Below are 25,458 nucleotides of genomic sequence, written 5' to 3' on the forward strand. Positions count from 1 at the left end.
TTCAAAACCTTATCAACTTGAGACACAAAAAAACTTCTGGTGTGTCCCCAGAACCCAAATTCACAAAAATGCATCATGATTTGCCATAACATCTACAATGTATGAAGTACTTATAAACAAAACAACAAGCCATAGATTTAAAAACAATATGAAATGTATTTATTTCAGTATAAAAGTAAATCACTCAGTGCAACGTTTAGTTTGTTACCACATCATGAAATATGAACAAACAATTTTGTAACACTTTGAGAAAATATGTTCTGGTCCAGAGGTGTCCTGCCCATTTCTCAATCGACTTGACTACATTTTATCCCGACCTTTCTTCCCTCAGCTTTAAACCCCAACGCTTTGCAACATTCTGAGCTCTCGATGACAATTATCCCAAAACCCGTGGAAATAAACCCAAAAAGTGACTTCATGCAGGTCATGGACTATCAAACTGACTGATGAGTCTAGGACCTGAGAAGGAAATGACGGTGGAATAAGAGGAAGCTACTTATTTTTGTTTGCCAAACTAGCCGTTAGGCAGGTGTTAGGCAAATATGTTACATGATGACAAAAAAGAAAAAGAAGGAAGGCCTGGATTGGAGCAGTGTTTTATGTTGGAGAGAATAACTCCTTCTAGTGTGACTTTGGCTTTGTAATTTTGTAGACATTTTACATTCACAAAAAAGCTACAACACACCAAATAAAATAGAAAAAACAGAAAAGCTTATAACAGCCTCTTCAGTGGAGTTGCTGTGCTTTTATTTAGCAAATATATTTTTACCTTGACCTCATGAAGGATAAAGAAAAACTTTATTGATCCCACAGTGGGGAAAGTTCACGGTTACAGCAGCTCCAAAAGAAAAAGTATAAAAGTATAAAGGCAGTGAAAGAATATATAAGAAAAAACACAGTGCAAAAATTGCAGAGAAAATTATATACAGATGAAGAAGGTGCAGGGCAGAAATGATCAGAGTCAGTAGTCACTGGATGGGAATTTTTTGAATCCAATTGCTGAATGACTTTAAATTAGTTTCACATTTAATCATTCGTGAGTCTCACTATGCATTTTAAAAGTTTCCTCTTGCCTGAATATTTTACCACACTTTAAACACTGAAAAGACTTTTGGTTCGAGTGAATCATCATGTGCTTTTTCTGTGCTCTCAAAGTGCAAAAGGATTTTGGACACAGCGAACACCTGTACGGACTCTCTCCTGTATGTCGGCGTGTGTGAACCGTCAGTTGGCACTTTGCGATGAAACTTTTCCCACAGTGTTTGCATGTGTAAGGTCGCTCACCAGTGTGGTACCTTGTGTGCAGCCTTAACTCCCCAGAGGAGAGAAAAGTCTTCCCACATTCAGAACACAGATAGTTCTTTTCTCCTCTGTGCATGCGCATGTGTCTTGCCAGATGCTGGACTGAAGTCTTCCCACAAATGTGACATGTGTAGCGCCGGTCTCCAGTGTGTGTACGAACGTGCAGCTGGAGCATATGTGAAGACCTGAAGCCGCGGCCGCAGTGTGAACACAAATATGGAATCTCGCCCGTGTGAATCCGCTGGTGCACAATCAGCGAATTCTTGGAGAAGTATTTCTTGTCACACTTGTCGCAGTGGTATGGCGGAATGTGTGTTTTAATGTGTGTTTTCAGTGTTGCCACATCCTCAAAGATTTTCCCACAATACTCACAAGTGTTCGTTTTGCTCTTGAGCATCTGAGAGTTGACTTTCTGAAGGACGTCTTCTCCAGGTTCTGCAGAGAAAAGACCGGTAGGCTCCTGGATCAGATGCTCCTTTCTGATGTGGTTCAGAAGTTCTGACACTTTGTTGTCAGAGTACGGACACAGTGAGCAGGTCTGAAGGTGTACAGAGGCATGATTTAAATCTGAAAGAGATGAGGAGGAGATTTAGTTGAAATGAAATGCTATCTAAATGCAGGTTTTAATGTATCTGTATCTATTTAGTCAAGTACTATATACCCCACCATTCTTTACATCTGTGAAATCAGTCTGAGCAATATTACAGCAGATGCTCAAACAAATAAACAGACATGTGAATATGGAATTCAGTGGGAAGCTGTTATTTTTAACAGTGTCAGAAACTGGATGTTTGCATACTTGGGGCAGTTGCAGTCATCATGCCATTCCTTTGTTCATCTTTTAATGTCAGGTCTTCATTTCCTTTACTACAGTCCTCCACAGTTGATTCATTGTCATGTTGGTTTTCCTCCACTGGCTCTTCATCTTCACTGTAATCAAACTGCTCTTCATCATCTGTTAACATTTCCTGTTGCTCTGAAGCAAGCTGCTTCCAGTTTGCTTTGGAGTGAAGAGACAGTGTAGGCAAAAACATATTCTGTGCTTGAGAGAAGCCTGTGAGAAAAAACAAACATCTTATAGAATACTCAGAGAGGGGAAAACAACAATCTTTGTACACAAAGTGTCTAAAGATATGAGCTAGCAAGCTAAAGGTTACAGCTATAGCAAGAGCCAGCAGCAGAGGACTCAGTGGGCTTACTATTACTTTGTATGCAGCCATAGCAACTCTGTTGGTCAGATTTTATTGCAGAATTTCAACAAGGTTACTAAAACATCCTACTGTTGTAGTCCTAAACCTGCAACTAAATGTGTGCTGTTAAGATTTGTGACATAAATATTGTCTTTAAATGTATTATAAGAAGCATTTTTCTTGTTCAGTATGCTCAAAATGTCATTACATTGTAGGAAAAACAAAAACAACATATCTCTTCTCATTCCAGTTTAGTTTTATTCCGATGGGTTTAACCACTTAAAAACCACTAGATTTGTAACATTTCTGTGCTAAAAACTCCAACACCACAGTCACAGGATTTTTACTGCTTTTACAAAACATTGTTGTAAATGACTTACATTGGTTTGTGTTTCCTGACTGTTGCTGATGGAAGTGAAGTAGCGCCTTCAGCTGATTTGGTTCCAAAACAAGCCGTTCACATTCCTCCATAATAGAGGGACTGGTGCTGAGCCACTCTGCAGTCTGTAAAGGATATGAAAAATACATTAATGAACATGTAGTGGAAAAGACAACAAAACAAACAAAAATTCAACATCTTCTTGAGTCACATAACGAAGCGATATTCAAATGAACATTTATGTATACAGCACACTGATGATGGCATCCATCAATCTGGTACATTTTAAGTAATATTAAACAGAGGTCTCTGATTAAAGGTACATGTCCATTAGATCCCTCAATTTCCTGCATCCCATTCATTGTCTGTGAAACACATCACGATGCAGGCTGGTCTGGTTGCGGTCTCGTTTCAAATGCTTTCAGAAATACTTCTCGCTGAAGTGTTTTCGAAATAAAGAGAAAGTTTGCAGCCGAGCCGCCATGTTGGTCCAATGCATCTGTTGAAGGCATTGTCATGTGACCACGTAGTGGCCCACTAGTGACCACCCACCATGTGGGTGATTTTCAGATGCAGCATGTTTACATGTGAGATAAACACATCTAGTGGACACGCAGCTTATGATTTAACAATATCCTGTAACTTACCTGCTTAATATCAGGGATAGGCAACAGATTGTCCAGTCTGGAGATAAATTTCCACACCAATGTGTGCAATGTGACTTCATATTCTTGGCCATAGTGGATGGGAAAGACTTCCTGGAAAAAAGAGGAATGTGAAACATTACATCTGTACACAATACAAAGTATTAATACAGTGATAAATCCCATGTGGCTATTGATACAGCAGCCTGCTCTCCAGAACATGTAAATTATCGTAGTTCTGTTAAGAGTGTCTGACCTTGAAAAACGTCTTTCTCTTATCCGTGTCCTCCAGCAAAGTATGAACAACCTCCCTAAAGTTCGACTTTGATTTTTCCAACTCCTCCAACTCCTATCAATGGATCAAAAACAGAGAAGATAACATTAAAAATGTTGGTCCACAAACAATAATTCAATTATTGCAAAAAATGTGTCCATCAAATTCAAAGACCCACTTAGAAATGTTAAGTTATTCGTATGACATATTGTGTGCAGGATATTTCAGTTGAAAGTTGCTTGTATGTCAGTATTTGAACGACGTACCTCCTGATCAGAGCTGCAGCTTATTGTGAGGTCTTCAATGACCTTCAGGTGGGGCTGGATATTCAGCAGGTTGGCTGTGCTCTCATTGAGACACAACTCCAGCACAAGCTGAAACACACATTTACAAGAGCTTGGTCACACATTTTGGTTTGTTTTTCTTATGATCTACATCTTAACAGTTTGTTTTCCTCTTATTTTGTACATCAATATAAAAACCACTGATGCTTGAAAACATCCTACCCTTGCTCGTAGTCTGAGCAGGAGCTGTACTTTCTCTCTGGGAGTCAGAAGCTCTGGAACTAACTCCGTCACCAACCTCACCAGCTCCTCCACCTTTCCATAATGTACCACATTACGACACTGGACCACCTGCCAGGCAAAGGCACTCATCAGACGCAGGTGTGGAACCAGAAGACACAATGAGGAGATGGACAAATGGCAACCTGCAAATGGGATTAGAAAGATTGAATTAACAATTGAAATCACTCAAACAAATGTGCATGGGTTTTCAAAATACATTGATATGTAAATATTACGATTGCAAGTCTGTAATGGCAATGATTCAACTAGTTCACTTGTTTCTTGTAACTTCAACAAATTCTTTAGAAAGTTATATTTTAAAAAATCACATCAGACAGCAATAATCAGCAATTATCGCATTTATCTGCCTCAGTTTCACGGAAAAGCTATACTGTCATCTTTGCTCCAGTAACTACAAAAACAACTGTGAACTCCCCGGAGTCTGACATCTCATATTTCCAAAAGCACCATAAATCAGTTACTGTTGCAGGCCACTGGAAAGTGAAAAATCAAGTGCTTATTTTACCTTCTGCTGTTTCAGGTATGTGTTGCTGTGATGCCTGCAGAGATGGATGCTCCAGATCTGTGCCTTCAGCTGCTACAACCTCTGACTTGCAGCTGCCAAGGACTTTATCCATGATTACAAACCATCTGCTTTGTTGCTTTTTAGAGTCCTTCTGCTCCTTAATCCTTTTGTACTTTTGTTTCAGCAGTTGTATTTTTGACCTGCACTGGCTGGTGGTCTTATCGAAGCCCTGAGTGGCCAGTTCTGAGCTCAGCTGAGCGAACACTCTCTCATTTCTCTTAGTGGATCTGAGCTGCTGCTGGACGCTCTCTTCTGCCCATCTAGTGAGCAGCAGTTTCACTTCATCTGATGTCCAAACAGCTTGCTCTGGTTAAAGAAAAGGAAGAAAATAAGTACAGTGACACCTCTTGAGATTCAGCTCAACATGTTAAGATTAAGACAACATACCATTCACACGCTTGTCAGCTGGTGATTTAGGTTCTGTTAGCACCATAGATGAATCCTTCTCTTTCAACTTCTCTCCATCAGGGCAGAGGACACTATCCAAAATAATAAACCAGTCACCTTTAACATCCCCAGATAGTCCCAATTGTTTGATTCTTTTGTACTCCTCTTTAAGGTTATTCACTTTCAGACTGCACTGATGTGACGTCTTGGTAAATCCCACCAAAGCCAGTTCAGTGCTGAGATATGTGAAAACTTCATTGTTGGCTGCTGAGGTGAGAAGCTGTTTCTGAATGTTGGGTTGTGCCCAGAGGGTCATCAGCACTTGGATTTCATCTGGCAGCCACAGGGATTCATCTGTGAAAATACATTAAAAACAAAAAAAAAAAAAGGATAATGAGGTTGACATTTAATACGGTCTATATTTCAGTGATGTTTTTATCATTTAAACTTTAGAATTTAAAAAAACCTTGTTTTAGCCAGGTAATTCCAACAGGTTGCCAACAATGCAGCAAAACTGCACAACACACATCATTTAGACACAAGGGAAAACATAAAATGTAAGCATGATGTTGATCAGCAAATATTTTTTAAAAGTCAAACAACATGAGAAAGACAAGATTCCCCACATTGTGTTTTAGCTCATTTGAACCAATCAAAACGCGATTTGAAAAACTGTTATAAAATTGTGATAAAAATGTTATGATTAAATGCTCTTTATGATTTCAAACTACTGTATAACTGTGTGACTGTGAACTCACATCAACGAATGCACTCAGTAAATTTCCATGATTAACTTTGACCATGAAAATATAACAAGTTGGTCTTGCAAGCAGCAGGTTGAAACTGGCTGCTCAGAAGCTGATAATACAACTGCAAAAAAATTGTCCTGTAACTCATGGTAATGTAACTTGTTTATGTGCCTGTATAAAAGCTAAACTGTTTCCACATATTTTCAGTCACTTGCTCAGACTGTATTCTGTGCATGCTGACTCCTTGCTGCAAGTAAAATATTGCTTTGACTTGGTTTGAATTGGAGCAGTCAGGACTCCAAGAGGAATTTTCCTGACAAAAACGAAGACAATTTCCGTGTGGAAGGATCACAAGAGTGAAAAGCCTAAAAGGAGAGGTCGACTGATATGTGTTTGTCAGGGCTGATATCGATCAGTTATTAGCAACAGCAATTAGATTTGTGGTATTAAAAGTCTTGACAACAAAATTTGGAATGGCACAAACTCAGACACAAACATCCATTGAAAGACAGCTGCATCGGGGCCAAAGTAGCATTTTTTTTAAATTAAAATAATTGGAATTTGGTTTAAGAAAATCAATAAAACAATGAGGTCCTAAAATGTCCTAACACTGGAGCTGTGAGATGACTCAGATGTCAAAATCACCAATACTAGAGCACTGAACGCTACTTCGCTGTGAAACAGTAACATGTATAACTATGGTTGATATACAAGAGTCTATACTAGACCTGAAATTTTTGCCTAATAACATGCACTGGGAGCTGAGGCTGGTGAAAAGTCTTTTCATTTTAAAGCAGTACTTCACGCACTGCATTTTGTGCCCAAGGCATTACAGAAAGCTCCACTTTTTGCTGCTGATACATCCTCTACCTGCCTTGCTGTAGCTTTTTCAAACGGCCTAAATGAAATAAATGTGTGAAGAAAAAGAAAAATCTTTAGCTAGTGACAAAAAACAAATCTGCATTCACTTGGTTTCTAGTTAAGATTCCACTCACCTTCTGTTTTGACATCCAAGGAAACTGACTGAGTGGGTAGAGAGGACTCTGTGGAGGAAGGATCTGCTGTTTCTGAATGTTTCACTGCTGCAGTCTGGGAACTGAGGACTTCATCCATAATGGAAAACCAGACACTGCTACTCCCACCCATGTGATGACCGTTCTTGATCCTCTTGTACTCCTGCTCCAGATTTTTGATTTTCTCCCAGCACTGCTTTGGTTCTTTGTTAAATCCAAGTGATGTCAGTTTGGCACTGAGGTCAGTGTAAACTTTCTCATTTCTCACATTGGGGAGAAGCTCTTGTTGAACTTCGGGATTTGCCCAAAGCGTCAACAACACCTGGACCTCTGTATTTGACCAAGAAAACATGGGTGTATCTGTGAAAGAAACTTATCAAGTCAATACAGCACATTAAAGAGTACATTTAAAAGTGTACTTGAGTGGAGTGAATTAACATTAAACATGATTTTTTACTACCAGTTTAGTACACCTTTTCTCAGGGACAAAGTTTATATATATCAAGCTGTATTCTTATCTTGTACAAGTCTGAATCGATTCATAAATACCCAAAGTATTTTTCTCAACAAGGGCAGCGGCATGGCACTCAAAAATCAAAAATAGTTCCTGATCAAAAATCAAGTCTAAACTGAATCATGAGACTGATATTCCTGGATATTCCTACCCTTATTTATTCTGCAGCATTTAGCCTGTCACCAATCTATCCATTTTCACCAGTTTGTTAATTGGGTTCTCACATATTAGTTTATCTCATGGCCAAATAAAGGAAAAGGCATAGATTTATGTGAGATAATGTAAAACAGACTCACTGCTTTTGCTGTAGGCGGATTCATAATGGTCATTGCCATGGCCGTTTCTGAGCCAAGAAACACACTGAATCATGCATTTATCTAAAAACTTTATTAATTTCTTTTGAGAGAATGCGGTGTTTTAGAATTCACTACTAGTAGTGATTGTGTGCTTGAAATAAAAGAACCTTTCACATCATATAAATAAACCACTACTAATGGTAAATATTTTTTTATATTGCAGAGCTTGTAGAGGGACCATCATTAATTATTGCTTTGTACACACAATGTCAGAAAGTGTGACAAAAATACCTCTCATAATGTCCAACAGTGCTAAATGCCTTGTTTTATTTGAGCAACAACTAAAAACCAACAAAAAGATCTGTGTTTAAGAAATAAATGCATTGAATTTCCACGTGCAAAGCTGAAAAACCACAGAACAATCAGCATTTTACCTTGAAATTCTGAACATAGCTGCACATTACGAGTAATCTTAACTTCACTGTGTTAATTTTATCATTTCAATTCCGTTTTTTTAGACTTGTATTAATGATACAAAACATAATCAACACATAAATTACAATTTCAGTTCATTTAAATGATGACTATATAGCTCAGTAATATGATTAAATGCTCCATTGTGCAACAACGTGGGAGGTTTTGAATACAGGTCTTGTAATGAAATATTGCTGCTGCTTTTCTCAGGTTTCAAAAGGCGGTTGTTTCATTGTTTGTTAGCTAACCAGCGGCTAACTGGCTAGCAAACAATTGTTAACGCCAGCCTCTGATCACTGCTACTGTGCCTGGACCACGTTAGCTGGCGAAACGTTCATAATATTGATGTGGAGCTATTGTAGCTAGCTATTCATAGTAGGCTAACAGCAGGGTGTTTGAGAAATAAAACTTACCAGGATCAGGGTCGGGGGTCTGCACTGAGGACCCGTCGACCATCGACTCCAGCAAGGCTGTGGGAGAGTTCAGAGACCTCGTTGCTTGGTTCGCCGGTCTCATTTCTGGCCGACCACTGCCGCTGCACCTCAGCTCCCCTCTTTGGTCCCTGTCGTCCGTTATGGTCTCGAGGCCACTCTCCCTCCCATTGCTCGCCGGTCGGTGCCCGTAAATGGCGTCCATTCGGTCAAACCACTTCCAATGCCTCCGGTTTGACTCACCTCGGCCATGGCTGTCCTTGATGGACCGATAGTCGCTTTTGAGCTTTTTCAGCTTCTCCCGACACTGCTTCAATGTCCTTCTGTATCCGTGGGCGGCCATCCGGTCCGAGACCTCCTGATATATTTTCGCGTTGCGGGTCGCACCGTCCAGCTCCCTCTGTATTCTTTGGTCCGCCACCAAAGACAGAAACGTCTCGACCTCTAACATCGCCCACTGTACAGGTTTGGTCGCCATAGTCAAATTTTGCCAAGTTCCGTGAAGAGCACTGTACCGTCGCTGTTGCCAGTTCTTTTAAAAATGGCGGGTTTGGGTTTCATGAAGAAGTCGCTGACTTGTGTCGTCACTTCCTGTCCAATCAGTGGCCTGCACTCTGTGGACGTCACATTATCGAGTAGTTATGTTACTAATTACAGCATTCTGATGGAAAACTTCACAAACCGAGTACGGTCGAGCCAAGTAGATGCTAGTGGAAAAGCTAAGCTCTGGCTCCGAACTTATCAATATCTAATTTTGTTTTTACTTAGCTCTGGCAAAGAAAGTGATTTTGTTGCAGGTAAGGGGAAAGGGGAAAGGGGAAATGATAAACAGCTTCGTTCCCCAAGCTGTCAGAATACTGAACTGCTGATCTGGTGTTTGAATCCTGGAGAAACGCTCTCTCATCTTGACATCATCAAAATGACAATAAAGCTTCATTTGATTTGATTTGATTGATTTGATTGTAAGAAGCATTTTTCTTGCTCAAAATGTAATTAAATTGCAGGAAAAACAAAAACAACGTATCTCTTGGCATTCCAGTTATATTCCGATGGGTTTGACCACTTAAACACCACTGGCTTTATACTGACGTGTCTGTGCAAAAAACTCTAACACCAAAGTCATTTTTAACTTCAGTAAATATTTTGTGAAATGTTTACCTTGCATCTTTTAAGAACTGTTTGATATTGTGAGGTGGTCCAGGGCTTTTACTGCTTTTACAAAACATTGTTGTAAATGACTTACATTTGTTTGAGTTTCCTGACTGTTGCTGATGGAAGTGAAGTAGCGCCTTCAGCTGATTTGGTTCCAAAACAAGCCGTTCACATTCCTCCATAATAGAGGGACTGGTGCTGAGCCACTCTGCAGTCTGTAAAGGATATGAAAAATACATTAATGAACATGTAGTGGAAAGACAACAAAACAAACAAAAATTCAGTATAAGATTCAAATTAACATTTATGTATACAGCACACTGATGATGGCATCCATCAATTTGGTACATTTTAAGTCATATTAAACCAAGGTCTCTGATTAAGACTGAACAATATCCTGTAACTTACCTGCTTAATATCAGGGATAGGCAACAGATTGTCCAGTCTGGAGATAAATTTCCACACCAATGTGTGCAATGTGACTTCATATTCTTGGCCATAGTGGATGGGAAAGACTTCCTGGAAAAAAGAGGAATGTGAAACATTACATCTGTACACAATACAAAGTATTAATACAGTGATAAATCCCATGTGGCTATTGATACAGCAGCCTGCTCTCCAAAACATGTAAATTATCGTAGCTCTGTTAAGAGTGTCTGACCTTGAAAAACGTCTTTCTCTTATCCGTGTCCTCCAGCAAAGTATGAACAACCTCCCTAAAGTTCGACTTTGATTTTTCCAACTCCTCCAACTCCTATCAATGGATCAAAAACAGAGAAGATAACATTAAAAATGTTGGTCCACAAACAATAATTCAATTATTGCAAAAAATGTGTCCATCAAATTCAAAGACCCACTTAGAAATGTTAAGTTATTTGTATGACATATTGTGTGCAGGATATTTCAGTTGAAAGTTGCTTGTATGTCAGTATTTGAACGACGTACCTCCTGATCAGAGCTGCAGCTTATTGTGAGGTCTTCAATGACCTTCAGGTGGGGCTGGATATTCAGCAGGTTGGCTGTGCTCTCATTGAGACACAACTCCAGCACAAGCTGAAACACACATTTACAAGAGCTTGGTCATACATTTTGGTTTGGTTTTCTTATGATCTACATCTTAACAATGTGTTTTCCTCTTAGTTTGTACATCAATATAAAAACCACTGATGCTTGAAAACATCCTACCCTTGCTCGTAGTCTGAGCAGGAGCTGTACTTTCTCTCTGGGAGTCAGAAGCTCTGGAACTAACTCCGTCACCAACCTCACCAGCTCCTCCACCTACAGGGATTCATCTGTGAAAATACATTAAAAACAAAAAAAAAATGATAATGAGGTTGACATTTAATACAGTCTATGGTTCAGGGATGTTTTTATCATTTAAACTTTACAATTTAAAATAACGTTGGTTTAGCCAAGTAATTCCAACAAATTGCCAACAATTCAGAAAAACTACACAACACACATCATGTAGACACAGGGAAAACATAAAATGTAAGCATGACGTTGATCAGTAAATATTTTTTAAAAGATAAAACAACATGATAAAGACAATATTCCCCACACTGTGTTTTATCTCATTTGAAATGATCGAAACGCGATTTGAAAAACAATGACAAGTTCCATGTGGAAAGAGCAGAAGAGTTAAAAGGCCTAACAAGAGAGGTCGACTGATATGTGTTTGTCAGGGCTGATATCGATGGCAATTACTAGTAACAGCAATTAGATTTGCAGTAATAAAAATCAGTTTCTGCCCAAGGCATTGGAGAAAGCTCCACTTTCTGCTGCTGATCCAACTTCTACCAGCCAAATGTGTGAAGAAAAGAACAACCTTCAGCTGGGGACAAAAAACAAATCTGCATTTACTTGGTTTCTAGTTAAGATTCCACTCACCATCCGTGTTGACATCCAAGAGAACTGACTGAGTGGGTAGAGAGGACTCTGTGGAGGAAGGATCTGCTGTTTCTGAATGTTTCACTGCTGCAGTCTGGGAACTGAGGACTTCATCCATAATGGAAAACCAGACACTGCTACTCCCACCCATGTGATGACCGTTCTTGATCCTCTTGTACTCCTGCTTCAGTTTTTTGATTTTCTCCCTACACTTCTTTGGTGCCTTGTTGAATCCAAGTGATGTGAGTTTGGCACTGAGGTAAGTGTAAACTCTGTTATTTCTCACGTTTAGGAGAAGCTCTTGTTGAACTGCAGGATTTGCCCAAAGCGTCAACAATGCCTGGACCTCTGTATTTGACCAACAACACAAGGGTGTATCTGTGAAAGAAACACAACATAATTTATCAAGTCAATATAACACATTAAAAAGTCCATCCATCCATCCATCCATCCATCCATCCATCCATTTTCTTCCACTTATCTGGGGCCAGGTCGCGGAGGCAGCAGACAAAGCAGGTCATTCCAGATGTCCCTCCCCGTAGCAGCGCTTTCCAGCTCTTCCTGGTGGATCCTGAGGCGTTCCCAGACCAGATGATATATAATCCCTCCGACAAGTTCTGGGTCTGCCCTGGGGTCTCCTCCCAGGCGGACGTGTTCGGAAAGCCTCCAAGGCAAGCCTCCCCTGAGGCATTCGAATCAGACGTCCAAACCACCTCAACTGGCTCCTTTCAACGTGAAGGAGCAGCAGCTCTACTCCGAGCTCCCTCCGGGTGTCTGAGCGTCTCACCCTATCTCTAAGGCTGAGCCCAGCCACCCTACGGAGGAAGCTCATTTCAGCTGCTTGTATCTGCAATCTTGTTCATTTGGTCACTAGCCAAAGCTCAAGATTTCCCCGAGTCTTGAGGCTCTGCCTCCTCCGCAGAGGACTTGTTTGCTGGGTTCATTAAAAAGTACATTTGAAAAGCTTACTTGAGTGAAGTTAATTAACGTTAAACATGATGTTTTACTAGCAGTTTAGAGCACCTTCTCTTAGGGACAAATGTAGAAAAAGTTTAGATATATGAACCTGCATTCTTATCTTGTACAAGTCTAAACTGATTCATAAATACCCAAAATATTTTTGTAATTAAGGGCAGAAGTTTGGCACTCAAAAATCAAAAATAGTTCTTCATCAAAAATCAAGTCTAAACTAGGGCAGGACCCGAATATCCAAATATCTGAACATTTGGACCTACCAACTCTGATATCACGCTTCACTTCATCCGTGTTTGTAAAGAGATGACAAAATGTGAAGACAGAGATATCCATGCTAATGGTAAAGCTGTCAGACTCTGAAAATGAACATTGGCGTCCCCCCCAAGAGGCTTTAGCTAGAGTTAAATGACAATCAAAAGCACTAAATTGATAAGAATCAACAATAAAAAATAATAATTCAATGTTTTAACCAGTTTGTTAATTTGGTTCTCAAATTTTAGTTTATCTAATGGCCAGATAAAGGAAAAGGCATAGATTTCTGTCAGATGTGGTAACACAGACTCATTGCCTTTGCTGTAGGCAGACTCATCATGCTTACTGCCATGGCCGTTTCTGAGCCAAGAAAAACACTGAATTATGCATTTATCTAAAGACTTCATTAATTGCTTTTGAGAGACTGCCATGCTTTAGATTTCACTACTAGTAATGCTTGTGTTCTTGAAATAAAAGCACCTTTCAGACCATATAAAGAGACTACTAGTAATGTTTAATAGTTTTTTATATCGAGGCTACTTAGAAAATTTGACAGTATGAGCCACCTTGTCTATAACTTACATACCTTTCATCCTCCCTACGTGGCTGGCTGACTACTTGCCTTTGATCAGTGTTTGCACTTCCGTGGAGGTCACTGCGGAGCTTGTAGAGGGACCATCACAGTCTTCTAGTTGAACAGAGTAGAAATCAGGTACTTGTGGGTTCTCCATGGAACCAGGTGTTGGATCAGGCACAGTAAATGGTAGAACATGGCCTGATGTAGTGCAGCTTTCAGGAAAGTCTGTCATAGTGGGTGAATCTGCAAGAGAAAAACATCTGAGTGAATAAATCTTAGTTAAATGTTACACTAATCTACCAGGTTGTTTACCTCAACACATACAATAACAGTATAATATTTACGTAAATTTATAATTTATTTAGGAAACTACTCTGATAAACTATTTACGCTCCACGTAGCACACCTTGAAAGTGGGGAATGGTGTTGTAACCGTGGGATTAAAAACCGGACTATACCCTCTTTTGGACATGAACTCCTTTCCCTGAATCTGACAGCATCTGAATATGTTGGTTTAATATCTGAATAAGCACCCTGGTCACTTATCTGCAAAAGACACGAGGGCACTCTCACTAGATTAGTAACATTTTCATATTTCAACAGTCTCAAATGCATGCCGTCACATTAATGGAAAAGCACATAAAAGTGACTTTTGGCCCAATTCAGCTCCAACATTGGTTGAAAACCATCACAGAGAGCGCAAAAGACAGAGTGTACCTGCCAAAATCGCTAAATATTGGTGAGTTTTGCTACAGCAGTCCCCCAAATGAATCACATTTGGCTTGTTCTCAGACTTTTCACAAATATTATGCTGTATAAATAGGAGTAACTTCAGGTGTGTTTGTTTTGTGGCATCTGAGCCAAATCAAAGCTGGCAGTGTGCTCCACACGAACCAAATATTGACTGCTGGCTTTGTGACTGAACATCAAGAGCGTCTAGGTGTCTCAGAACAAGTACTAAAATAGTGAAATGAGCTGAAATGAAAAGAATAGAGCCAAAAATAGAATCCCAGTAACAAGACATACCACTAAAACTGGACAATTCCACAAAACCTTTGCTTTATATTAAATAACAGATGCTGACACTGATTATTGGTATTGAACATATGATGTCGAGTTCTGCAGCAGGTCTTTTCACAGGAGATATTAGCCCTTTTCAGACATGGGATACATAACATTGTTGACTTCACGTCAATAGTACATTCATTTCCTTCATGGCTTCATTCAGAAATATCCATCACAGTCACAAAGACGGCCTCAGTACACAATGAGATATTTGTCAGTACCTCGAGTCATGCTTTCTACACAAAAATGCAGTAATAGTAAGCAAACAAGTTTAGGTATTTATAGCACCTTATCATGCACAAAGGTTATTCAAAGTGTTTACAGGTAGAAAAAAGTGTAATATTATAAAACATTCTAAAAATGCAACTTAAATTCCTCAAAAACAGTATCAACAAGTTGGATGAGGTGCACACATATAGAAAGAACAATTAAGACTGATTAAAAGAGCTTAAAAAAAGACAACACATTTTAAAAATGAGAGCATATAAGTACTAAACTATACAATAAAATAGAAGATAAATTAATTCAAATTAACTGAGTGAAAGTGCAGACAAGTTTACTTAAAAACTGTGAAAAAAGAACACTACAATAAATGGCAAGCTTATCAAACTGTCCAAATAACTAATTGCTTCATGTATTTATGATTTCCTATGCACTGAAAATCATAGGCAGGGTAATCTAACTACTACTTTACAAAATATCCCAACATCTCAGAATTCCACCTTTAACTGCAGGTGATGAACTGTGATTTCTCCATCTGAAATAGAGAAGCGGACAAAGTGTGACTTGTTGTAGAGCCTGATCTGGACTGGTACCGTCTCCAATGTGAGGGTTAATTTATAAGTATTTAATGAAGTTACTGGGACTGTTGCTCCATATGTACAAATGTGTGCAACTCTCTTGCATTAAAGACACTCACTTGGATCCTACTACTATGTGATGCTGCAGGTATTTAATAAACTCAGAAGATAAGCTCCTACAAACAGCTGGAGGCAACAAACTAAACTTTAGCTCCTGTTTATGTGTTGTAGGTGGAAAAAAATTAAATAAAAAAGCTTTTGGTTCTAAGCAGTTAAGCTTGTTTTTAATTAGTCTGTTTCTATTTTTATGAATGTGAAAGTTTGTAACAGATGTAAAAATGTGGGGTGAAGTTAAAGATGTTTTCTGATTTTGGCAGACAAGCTGTGTCATTTGCACTGGCTGTCATGTGATGTTAATAGACCAATATCGGTGCTGAAACGTGGAAAACTCTATGAAATCACTTTGCACATCTTGAAGCATGCTGCTTTTGCATGCCCTTTCATTAATGTGACTAGTTGAAACTTAATACTACCGGGGTCAATATATAATAGAGGGACTTTTGAAGTCCATGGGATATATCTTGCATACATTTTTATTAAAAGTTAATTTAAAAAAAAGTTTTTTATGTTCATTAAGATCATGGCTTTACACATTCCATAATTATGTATTATGGAAACAATCACTAATAAAAAAAAAATGACTGGATATCACTAAAATGGCAACTAAATAACCGTACAAATTTAATAACAACCACCTTCTGTGCATGTCTGAGAAAGTTATATTGACTTGTCATTGCATAGGTGTAAATCTGGGTTATGGCCAAACCATGACAGGGCGACACGCAGCTAGCATACAAGATACTAGGGTCCTATGTCTGAAAAGACCTTATGAGACTTGTTGTGCATTCTGGTTATCATTTGCTATATTATGCTGCATTATTTAGTGTATTTTAAGTTATTTACAACATGCAGTGTATAAAACTGACCTGTCTCCACATCTGAAATCATGAATTCGAGCATTATAGCGGCCGACTCGTGTGTGTCGCCTGTCGCAGCAGGTTTGTCGTTCATGATGGCGTCCATGGTGTCGTACCACCTGAAGGACCTTCTGACGGCTCCACTTCTCTCGCTGTGCTGTGTTGTCCTCCTGTATTCCTGTTTGAGCTTCTTTATCTTCTCCCTGCACTGTTTTGCAGAGCGGTTCATCCCCATGGTGGCCAGCCTGCCCGACACTTCCCTGTAAACGTTCTCATTTCTGAAGGACTCCTTCAGGTCTCTCTGGATTTTCTCCTCTGACCACACGCCCAGCAGTGCCCGAGTCTCTTCCTGGGTCCAGGTCATCTGCGGCTCCATCTTCTTTCTTCCTCCCTTTTGCTTCTGAAACCGAGAACAGCACAGAAACGCTTCCTGTGGAGTGTTTTCAGTTTTCTGTTCCTTCCTTTTTTTTCAAAATGGCGCTCCCTCCGCCCCCTGCCGGCACACGTCACGTAATTCGAGCCGTTGCCTGGATACCGCTCGGTTTGGCTCGACTGTGGGCGGAGACGGAGGCCGGGAAGGCGAACGTGAACTCCGTGCGACAACGGTTTGGCTCGCATAGCGGGGCAGAGGAGTGCCGTGCCGGGCCAGTGGAAATGTGCTATTATGTGCTGGATTGCTGTCGCGTTTGTGGGCGAAAAGCGTGTCAGTATTTAGATTTTAACCACATGTTTGCCCCATTTTCAGTTTACTACACAATTGTAATTTTTTATTTTTTTTAAATTAAATATTACTACCCACATTTCTCAAGTGATTTATATGATTTAATCAGCTTTACGTATGTGTAAAGGTGTGCCTTGGAAACTTGTTTTTATAAATTTAATGGTAATTTAGGCGACAGAGCCTCTCCAATAACATAATTATCCAAAGAAATTACTAAAAATAGTCTAAAAGATCTGCCTATAGCTTTGTGATAGCTTATCTGACTACAGCAACTCATAATAAATAAAATAAAATGTGTTGCCATATGTTTTGAAGGTTATTTATCCATTCTTTCAGTGTTTATTTGAATTCAGAGTACACCGGGGTAAAGATTTACAATCTGACCACCTGGGAAAATGAAGTTTTCTGTTAAATATGTCAATAAAACTCATTTTATTATCGATGTTCTGATTTTATAGGAGATGGCTATTGTCACTTTTTTCAGTTTTGACTTAATTTTTTTGGTAAGTTCTGTAATTATACAACACAATACATAAAACAAAACATCTACAGCTACATTTTGCAATTTAAATAAATAATATATGAATTATTAGGATTTTTGAGAGAATCCATTCATTTAGTTCAGTTGGGATAAAAGCTGCAGTTTTAATTCCATAAAAGCACAACTTCCTTTCAACAGAATATGAAAATTTACTGTAATTTTCCAAAAATAATCAATATCTTGAAGGAAGTTTATTGCATAACTAATGTTTTGAGACAAAATTAGGTAATATTTTGCTCTGATGGTTGTTTCATTACTTCATTCGGTGGTTTTTGTATGCAAAATATGTTGGTAGGATGCAAGTTAATCATTTTTCCCAATAATTTAATGTTCTTTAATGCATCTTTTATAGGCGTAGCAGGACTGAATGCTTCCCACACCAACTAATCATAAGCCAACATCTAACATGTCAGAACTTACGATGCCCAGTTTGCTTAGGTGTGTAGTGCCTAAGGATTTTACATGGTACACTAGTAAGAAAACAGTTCTTGGCTAAGAGCGTTTATTTTTCTGAAAAGCATCAAAAACAAAGAAAAATACAGAGAACAGGTACATGACTTAGTGGGTTCTGTTCATGGTTTCTCACACTACAGTAAGTAAAGGAAAGATGGGCGTCACATCACAACCGCATCACACATCTGCATATTAACAAAACAAATGTAAATGTTACTTTGTGGTGAAGGCAATAATCAGCCTAAACAAAAGCAGAGTTGCTGAAATGGTTACAGCTCATTGTTGCATTAAAAAATAAAAAGCATGTGGTGAAAGTAGTTTTCCATCACTACAATTTCCACAACAAGGACATGGTAACGAGTTTCAATGTTTCAGAGACACTACAGCATTTTTATTACACAGGAGACATGATCTACGGTCACATGCTTTGAAACACTTGGACTGTTTACACAATGATCATCTATTAAAGCAGCCTCTGGACAAGCATGATGCTTGGAAAACTTTTCTCAACTTTCAAACGGTCAACGCTCACCGTTATATCAGGATTAAATCCAAAAACAGACCAGAAAGTAATCAGAAATGTGCTATTGCTACCTTATTTTTCTCAAAATGTAACTTATTGTGCAGCTTTTTAATCTAAATTTGCTTTGTCACATCACCTTATTATATGAAAAAGAGCACTAAAACAAGGGACTTTGTTAGTTGCAGCTGGTCAACACAACTCAAATTCTAACTAAAAATGTGTGGTCACTGGCCAAACCACACGGTTGCTTAATATCAACCACAAGGTAGAGAGTTAAAAATTGTATGGTTGCCTGTTCCGTAGCTTTCTACTTTAACCTTTTTTAATTCTATCAATGATCAGTATTAACCCGATCTGAGCCCCACTTTTCATTACAAAGTGTTTCTTTGATTAATAATCGTCGCTGCCCTCGTCTTCTTCGTCATACTTCCTCTTGAGCGACTGCTTCTTGTGCTTTGCCTTGTGCCTCCGTTTGCCAGAGAAGTCTGGGTTAGCCTCCCTCGTGTGCAGCTGCTCGTGCTTCTTCAGAAGGCCGGGGACTGAGAATCCTTTCCCGCATGTGTCGCACGTCCAGGGCTTCTTGCATGTGTGAGTCCTTTTGTGGACATTCAGATGGGACGCCAGCTTGTAGGTCTTCCCGCACACGTCGCAGCTGTAAGGACGCTCGTTGGTGTGTAGTCTGATGTGGACCTTCAGATTTCCCACCTGAGTGAAGGTCTTGTCGCATATGGTGCACTGGTAGGGTCTCTCTCTGGTGTGGATCCTCAGGTGAACCCTCAGGCAGTACTTGCTGGAGAACTTCTTTTGGCAGATGGGACACGGGATCTTTGCTTTGGGCACGTGGTCCTGCTGGTGCCTCTTCAGGTCAGAGAAGTAAACGAAGGTCTTCCCACACTGGGAGCAGAGATACTGGCGGTCGCCGATGTGGTAGCCCATGTGCCTCTTCAACAAGCTGGGCACGAGGAACCTCTTCCCGCAACGCTCGCACATGTGAGGACGATCTCTGGTGTGCCAGCGCTCGTGGTTTGACAGCTTGAACGCCGTCGGGAAACTTTTGTTGCACTGCTTGCAGGGAAACGTCATCTGACTGGTGTGACACTCCATGTGTCTCTTGAAGTAGGTGGACTGCGTGAAGCCCTTGTTGCAGATGTTGCAGTAGAAGGGCTTCTGGCCGCTGTGGGCGAGCATGTGCTTTGTCAAACTCTGCAGTTTTATGAAGCACTTGCCGCACTGGCCGCAAGCGTAGGGCCGCGTCGTGCTGTGGGTCTTCAGGTGGTTGTTGAGGAACGCTTGTGTTCGGAAGCTTTTATTGCAGGCCGTGCAGACGAAAGGCTTCTCTCCTGTGTGAATGCGCTCGTGGTCCAGCAGCTTGGACTGATAGGGGAAGCTCTTATCGCACACGCTGCAAGTAAATCTGTCAGCTAGAGGCCTGAATTGCTTTTTTCGTCGTATGCTTGGCCTCATGTCATCTGCAGCGCTGAACCTGGCAGGAGGAAGCGGTGGTAAAGCCGGGAGTGCCAGCGAGTTAGTAGCAATCTGTGACACCCACTGGTGCAGCGTGACACGCTGAGTCTGGGGCTTCTGGCCATCTTTTGTCGCTGCACCGCCGGCATTCTGAGAGGTGGAGACAGTTTTGATCGGCACTGGAACTACCTTGAAAGGGATTGATTTTACAGGCAGCTGTGGGGGTACTGGTTTTTCTGGTGGTGGTGCTCCCTCGTTCTCTCTGCTTTGAGGAGGTATGGCCAACTGAACCGGTGTAGAACTCTTCCCTGGCAACAGATTCTCCTTCTGAGGTGTTATTGTCACTCTCTTATCTTTTGCTGCGATGCTAACAGCTGCTTCATGGCTGGATTTTCCTCCTTGCTGAGGTCTAGTAACAGGAGCTGCTGAACTGTCAGAGTCATCTGACATCATGCCCAAGTCTTCTGCGTCACTGAGGGAGGCTTGGCTGGTTTCACTGAAGGTGACCTCCAATGGCTTTGGTGATTCTGGTGGTGGTGGTGGTGGCGGCGGTTCTACTGGTTGGGGCCGGAATGCAAGTGAAGAGAGCACACAGTCGCCCACTGAAGATGAGATGGTAGCTGTAGAAAAAGGAGAAGCTGTGTATATTACTTGTTCACTGTATTCAACAGGTTTATCTACTGACTGTTGACCTTGTTTACACTAATGATGTTTTGGTAAGCCTTTATTACTCAGTGACGTATTTCAAATTTTCTGGTTTTCATCAAATCACAACCTGCAGTATACCTTTAACACTAATGAGTCCTTTGGCCTGCTGGTGTAGAAGTAGAGTCTTCAGGTCACCCTGGTCAGGAATGAAGCCCCCACATGCCTCCAGGACAGCAGGATCTGAGGATATCATGGCACCAAGCTGGAGTTGAGAGGCAAGAAAGGGAAATAATGAATTCATTTGAAGTGCAGATTTCATTTTACCCTATTAGGTCATACAGTATTTTGCATGTTTTCGTATACACTCTTTATAAGGCTTCTTACAACAAAGAAAAACACTGGAAAGAAATAGTGACTCTACTACTGAAGATATTTACTACTTAATATTTTAGGTTGTTTTCACACTCGACTCCTGTCTGTTCTGTGTGAACTCAGTTTGCAGTTCAGCCAAAAAGACCCTGAATTTTTTGCTGACTCTTGATTGCAGCTGAGTCAGTCATGACTGTCCCACTGTGCTGAGGACTGCAGAGTTTTTATTTTTTAGATACTGGTGTGCATATTATATTTATTTATTTATTTATTTTTACATAATCTACTTGGTGGAAACAGTTGATTTCTGGCCATTTTTAAAAAATTAAACATGTAGAATACAGTGATTTGATGTAATATCACAATTTTCGGCTTATATACAGGATGAGTAAATTTTACAACTGAACGGTGCGTCACAGAAATTGAAACATTTGATATGTCTTTCTGTTTCTACAGTTTTTGGCTCTGATAAACTGTCACTTTGTCAACTATTTTTTAAAAAACAAACTTCTGGGGTTAAGAAAACAGTTACTTCTTTTACCACTGCCAACACCGACATTCAAACTCGAATTTATCTGCCTATATGTGATCAACTTTTACTAAATGTTTCAACACTGCTTTTTTGGGGGCGTCGTTGCATACAAAAGATTTGTTGCACTTGTGGCAACTGTCAGCATCAATTTAGTTCTCTCCTCCATTCTGTGAACTCAGCCATTTTGCACTCTGCAATTTATGTAAAGTATCTACCTCACTACCAATTTGCACCTGTGTACATTTGTATTTTCACTAAGTATTTCATATTTGTACTAGTATGTTACCAAGTTGTTTTTTTCGTTCTTTTAGTCTATTTTTATTCGTATTTTATCACTTGTTCTACATTTGTACATATATTTATCCCTACTTGTTTAATTTATGTTGCTTATCTCTAATTTCTTGTTTTTTACTCAATTTCTTACATCACTGTTGCACAGCCTGCTCTGCATGCCTGAATTGTTGCTAAGAGTTTCTGTGCATGCTCCACAGTGCTACAGCATGGAACAAGAAGAGCTGTGATCATAAAGAAATGTAAAACTGCATCATAAACGAACTACAAACAGAAGTGGTGCGCTAAAATGTGTATTTTTGTAATTTCTCCGCTGTGACACTTTGATTTTTAATCAATTAGCCCTGCGTTCCATTTAACACTAGAATTCAGTACCTATCTCTGTGTCTGCCCTGGGGTAAATTCTATAATGTATGACGTCATGTGCATACCTGGGACAGATTGGGAACAGGAAGGAGTTGCTCCAGCTTGCATACTAAGCCTGCAGTCAAGGTCTGCAGCGCTGTGTCAAACTTTGTGCCGTACTGAACAGGAAACACTTCCTGCAGAGCCAGAATAATGTTACACCATGTTGTGACTTTGCAGTTGTGAACACGTTATTAAAACAGAGTTAAATGTCATCTAAATGAGCAGCAAGTGTATTTAAAATGAAAAATGCGTGTGATGACAGCCACTGAATATGACATTAAGACAGATGTGGACACCTGGAAGAAGCGTTTCCGCTCGGCAGGGTTCTTAAGCAGATTCTGGACCAGCACCATGAAGTTTGTTTGAGATTTCTCCACTTCTGCATCCTTCTGCAACAAAGATGGTCAAATCTAATCTATTGTAAACATGAAGCTGGTGCAACTGTGTATGTTCCTAAGGAAAATAAAGTTTGCATGCTTACCCCTGAAGATGTGGAGACCTTCAGTTTGTTTATAAGGGACTGAATAGCCTTGGCATCTGGTTGGCCCTCCTTGTGAAGCAAATCCAAAATGATCTATCGCACAAAAGCACAGATTAGTCACAAGTAATGTGGAAACCTATGAGAAAACAGAGCTTAGATGTTAAAGAGGCTTGTGGCAATTAAACCTGACTCTTGCAAGGTGTGGATTACTGTCAGCTTTGTCTCTATCCACTAAGTACACTGCTATAATATCTGCTTTTGATACAAAAGTGAAAACAAATTCTCACCCTTGCTCTCAAACCCAAGATCAGCTGAGCGGTCTGCTTAAAACTCAGGACCTCGGGCACAGTCTGTGTCACCATGGTCACAAACTCCTCCACTTTCACATACTGCTTCACGTTTCTCTGCCGTATGACCTGCCATATGTACGAGTAGGTCAGCTGCAGAGGAGAAGCCATGAGGCGAAGGGAGGCCAGCGGAAGAGCTCCTCCTGAAAGCGAGTTGGGGAAAAAATTTACAAGCTTACAAATGACGCAATGAGCTTGTTGCATACAGGGAAAAGTCCCACAGTCCTAGACCTAAAACTTTTCTGGAACTAAAAGTAAGATATTACCAATCCTATGCCCTGTTCCATTAACTTAAAAAAGTAAACACAATGTAAATCTCCCCCTCTGTTCATGGTAGTGATTGTAAAACTTGTGTTTGCATTTGTTTAACCATCTGATTCCCAAATGACCAGTTTAACATGTGTTTACTGAAAATAAAAAACAGCAAACAAGATGATGCTATTAATCAGCACCAGAAGCTGTAAAAACAAAAACAATCATCAAATGTTCAGCTTCCTGTCAGTCCATCAACAAATTACACGCCATTTTATTGAGAAACTTAACCAAATCTCATTCCTCTAACCAGACTCTGTAAAAAACTAGGCTGAACTGTAGGCAGCATTCACACAAATTTGAAAAAAATATGAAATAAAGTTAAAATTAAGGTATAACATATTAATATCTACATGTCACAGAATTGATAACACCTGCGGTCTTTTGGAAAATGCTGCATGTGCTCCTTTTTTCTCTTTTTGTGGAGAAAGAACATTCAAATAGATTCAACTTTTTATGACTGATGGCATTATAACTGTCATACTGCACAGATGACATGTGTGGATTCTCTCTACTTGTAGTCAGAGTTGTGACGGTTCCACAGAGGAAAAGCAGCATGCAATGAGCAGCAGTGAGTAAAATGTGACAGGAGCACAAAAAACCAAAATGACCAGGAACTGCTTGAGGTTCAGAGGGTTCATGCATAGCTGGACTCAGAGGAGCTTCATGCAGCTGTAGGTGGCGCTGCAGTGTGACTGAGCATATACAGTCGATGCTAAAGACATGCTTTGACTCTGCAGATAAGCTGCAGAGGGTTTGGGAAGGAGATGAAGAGAATGGGCGCCAAAGTGCTGAAGTTAGACTCAGACTTCCAGCAGACGCTTCGCCCATCACACTATTACTCCATCATAGCTGATAAACACGGTGCAGCAGCCGGTCTGAGCATTAGTGGATGGAGAACTTAATTTGAAATCCAGCCACCTGAACAGCCCTGTAAAGCTTGCTAGCTAGTTAATGACCACAAATCCCCCTTCAATAACAGTACAGACGTGGCTGCACTACTGCTAAACAGCGGTTCGCAGCAACCAGTGTCTTTCCGTTGCATCTTATTTTCTGAGCGCCACACTCGGCGGCAGCTACTGTTAGCTTGCTAGCGTTAGCTTAGCAACGTACCTGCTGTATCGGAGCGTTTCTCCATTCTGTGCATTTGTGCCGCCGCTAATTCAACAGACTGAACCAGGCAGAACGAGAATGTGTCGGTTCACACAGAAATATAGTGTTTTAAAGTGTTAAACCGTCTTTATGTCGACCGTCAAGTCACGAAGAATAATGGCGGCCGCTGGGAGCGGCTTTCCAAAACAAAAGTCTGAGCGCTCCGGCGGATGTTCCTGTACAAAGTAAAAGCACCGACATTTGAATTTGTTCTGAAGGAAACTGCTGCAAAATGCACAATGTGAAATATCACAGTTAGGATTCACTTAAAAATCACAACAGGCTATTTTTAAAGTGTTGAAAATGTTAGTGTACAGCATAAATAAACCAAGATAAGAGGTCCGTCCACCATAATTCTCTTGACCATTAGACATAGTTTTTATTTCAGCTCTTTTCTCAGATGATGTCAAAAGTCAAAACACATGATTTTGATGTTTGCGGTCACATTTTGACAATATAAAATAAGCCACTGTGTTGTTTTTCTTGTCAGAATATACATATATCTACAGGCTTTTAGCTAACATCAGAGTTATATGATGGGTTATCCATTATTGTAACCTTGCTAATGTCTGATAAAATATGTACACCATTATCTAACACAATAGAATAATAGCTAACCAGTAGTTTAAAAAAAATATCTGTCTGGGCAGATAATAACTATCTAAGTAGCTGACTTTATGTTAACTCCTATCAAAATATTAGCTTGCTGTAGCACTGCTAGCT

General features: G+C 40.0%; 2 protein-coding genes across 7 annotated transcripts in view; both read right to left on the reverse strand.

The window, feature by feature from the left end:
• The window catches only part of LOC111581859 (zinc finger protein with KRAB and SCAN domains 8-like), a 17,447-nt gene extending 508 nt beyond the window's left edge, over positions 1-16,939 (reverse strand). The window contains exons 1-17 of one of the 5 annotated variants that reach the window (XM_055006723.1): positions 11,848-11,989; positions 11,143-11,249; positions 10,903-11,010; positions 10,619-10,711; positions 10,366-10,476; positions 10,049-10,172; positions 8,788-9,419; positions 7,073-7,450; positions 5,329-5,682; positions 4,882-5,247; positions 4,296-4,498; positions 4,056-4,163; positions 3,772-3,864; positions 3,519-3,629; positions 2,873-2,996; positions 2,102-2,356; positions 1,675-1,869 (exon numbers count right to left, since the gene is read on the reverse strand). In XM_055006723.1, the coding sequence (XP_054862698.1) occupies positions 1,675-1,869; positions 2,102-2,356; positions 2,873-2,996; positions 3,519-3,629; positions 3,772-3,864; positions 4,056-4,163; positions 4,296-4,498; positions 4,882-5,247; positions 5,329-5,682; positions 7,073-7,450; positions 8,788-9,283 (2,683 nt within the window). In that variant the 5' untranslated portion in view covers positions 9,284-9,419; positions 10,049-10,172; positions 10,366-10,476; ... (2 more) ...; positions 11,143-11,249; positions 11,848-11,989. Of the gene's footprint in view, positions 1-136; positions 1,870-2,101; positions 2,357-2,872; positions 2,997-3,518; positions 3,630-3,771; positions 3,865-4,055; positions 4,164-4,295; positions 4,499-4,881; positions 5,248-5,328; positions 5,683-7,072; positions 7,451-8,787; positions 9,420-10,048; positions 10,173-10,365; positions 10,477-10,618; positions 10,712-10,902; positions 11,011-11,142; positions 11,250-11,847; positions 13,895-16,502 lie in introns of those variants that run through there. The other 4 variants (XM_055006722.1, XM_055006721.1, XM_055006725.1 and 1 more) reach the window with 4 other exon arrangements.
• Positions 16,940-18,240: 1,301 nt separating this feature from the next.
• Positions 18,241-24,886, reverse strand: si:dkey-14d8.1 (zinc finger protein 629). 2 transcript variants are annotated; one of them, XM_023290240.3, is made up of 7 exons: positions 24,697-24,886; positions 23,212-23,414; positions 22,925-23,017; positions 22,740-22,829; positions 22,467-22,577; positions 20,982-21,105; positions 18,241-20,815 (listed from the first exon to the last, which is right to left on the reverse strand). In XM_023290240.3, the coding sequence occupies exons 1-7, from the start codon at positions 24,728-24,730 to the stop codon at positions 19,122-19,124; spliced, it is 2,349 nt and encodes a 782-aa protein (XP_023146008.2). In that variant the 5' UTR covers positions 24,731-24,886; the 3' UTR covers positions 18,241-19,121. The 2 variants fall into 2 exon arrangements, with proteins under 2 accessions (XP_023146008.2, XP_023146006.2); XM_023290238.3 differs by having other exon boundaries at positions 22,740-22,832.
• Between the last annotated feature and the right edge of the window lie 572 nt (positions 24,887-25,458).

The sequence above is a fragment of the Amphiprion ocellaris genome, chromosome 21 (assembly GCF_022539595.1).
Source record: "Amphiprion ocellaris isolate individual 3 ecotype Okinawa chromosome 21, ASM2253959v1, whole genome shotgun sequence".
Taxonomy (NCBI): Eukaryota; Metazoa; Chordata; class Actinopteri; family Pomacentridae; genus Amphiprion; species Amphiprion ocellaris.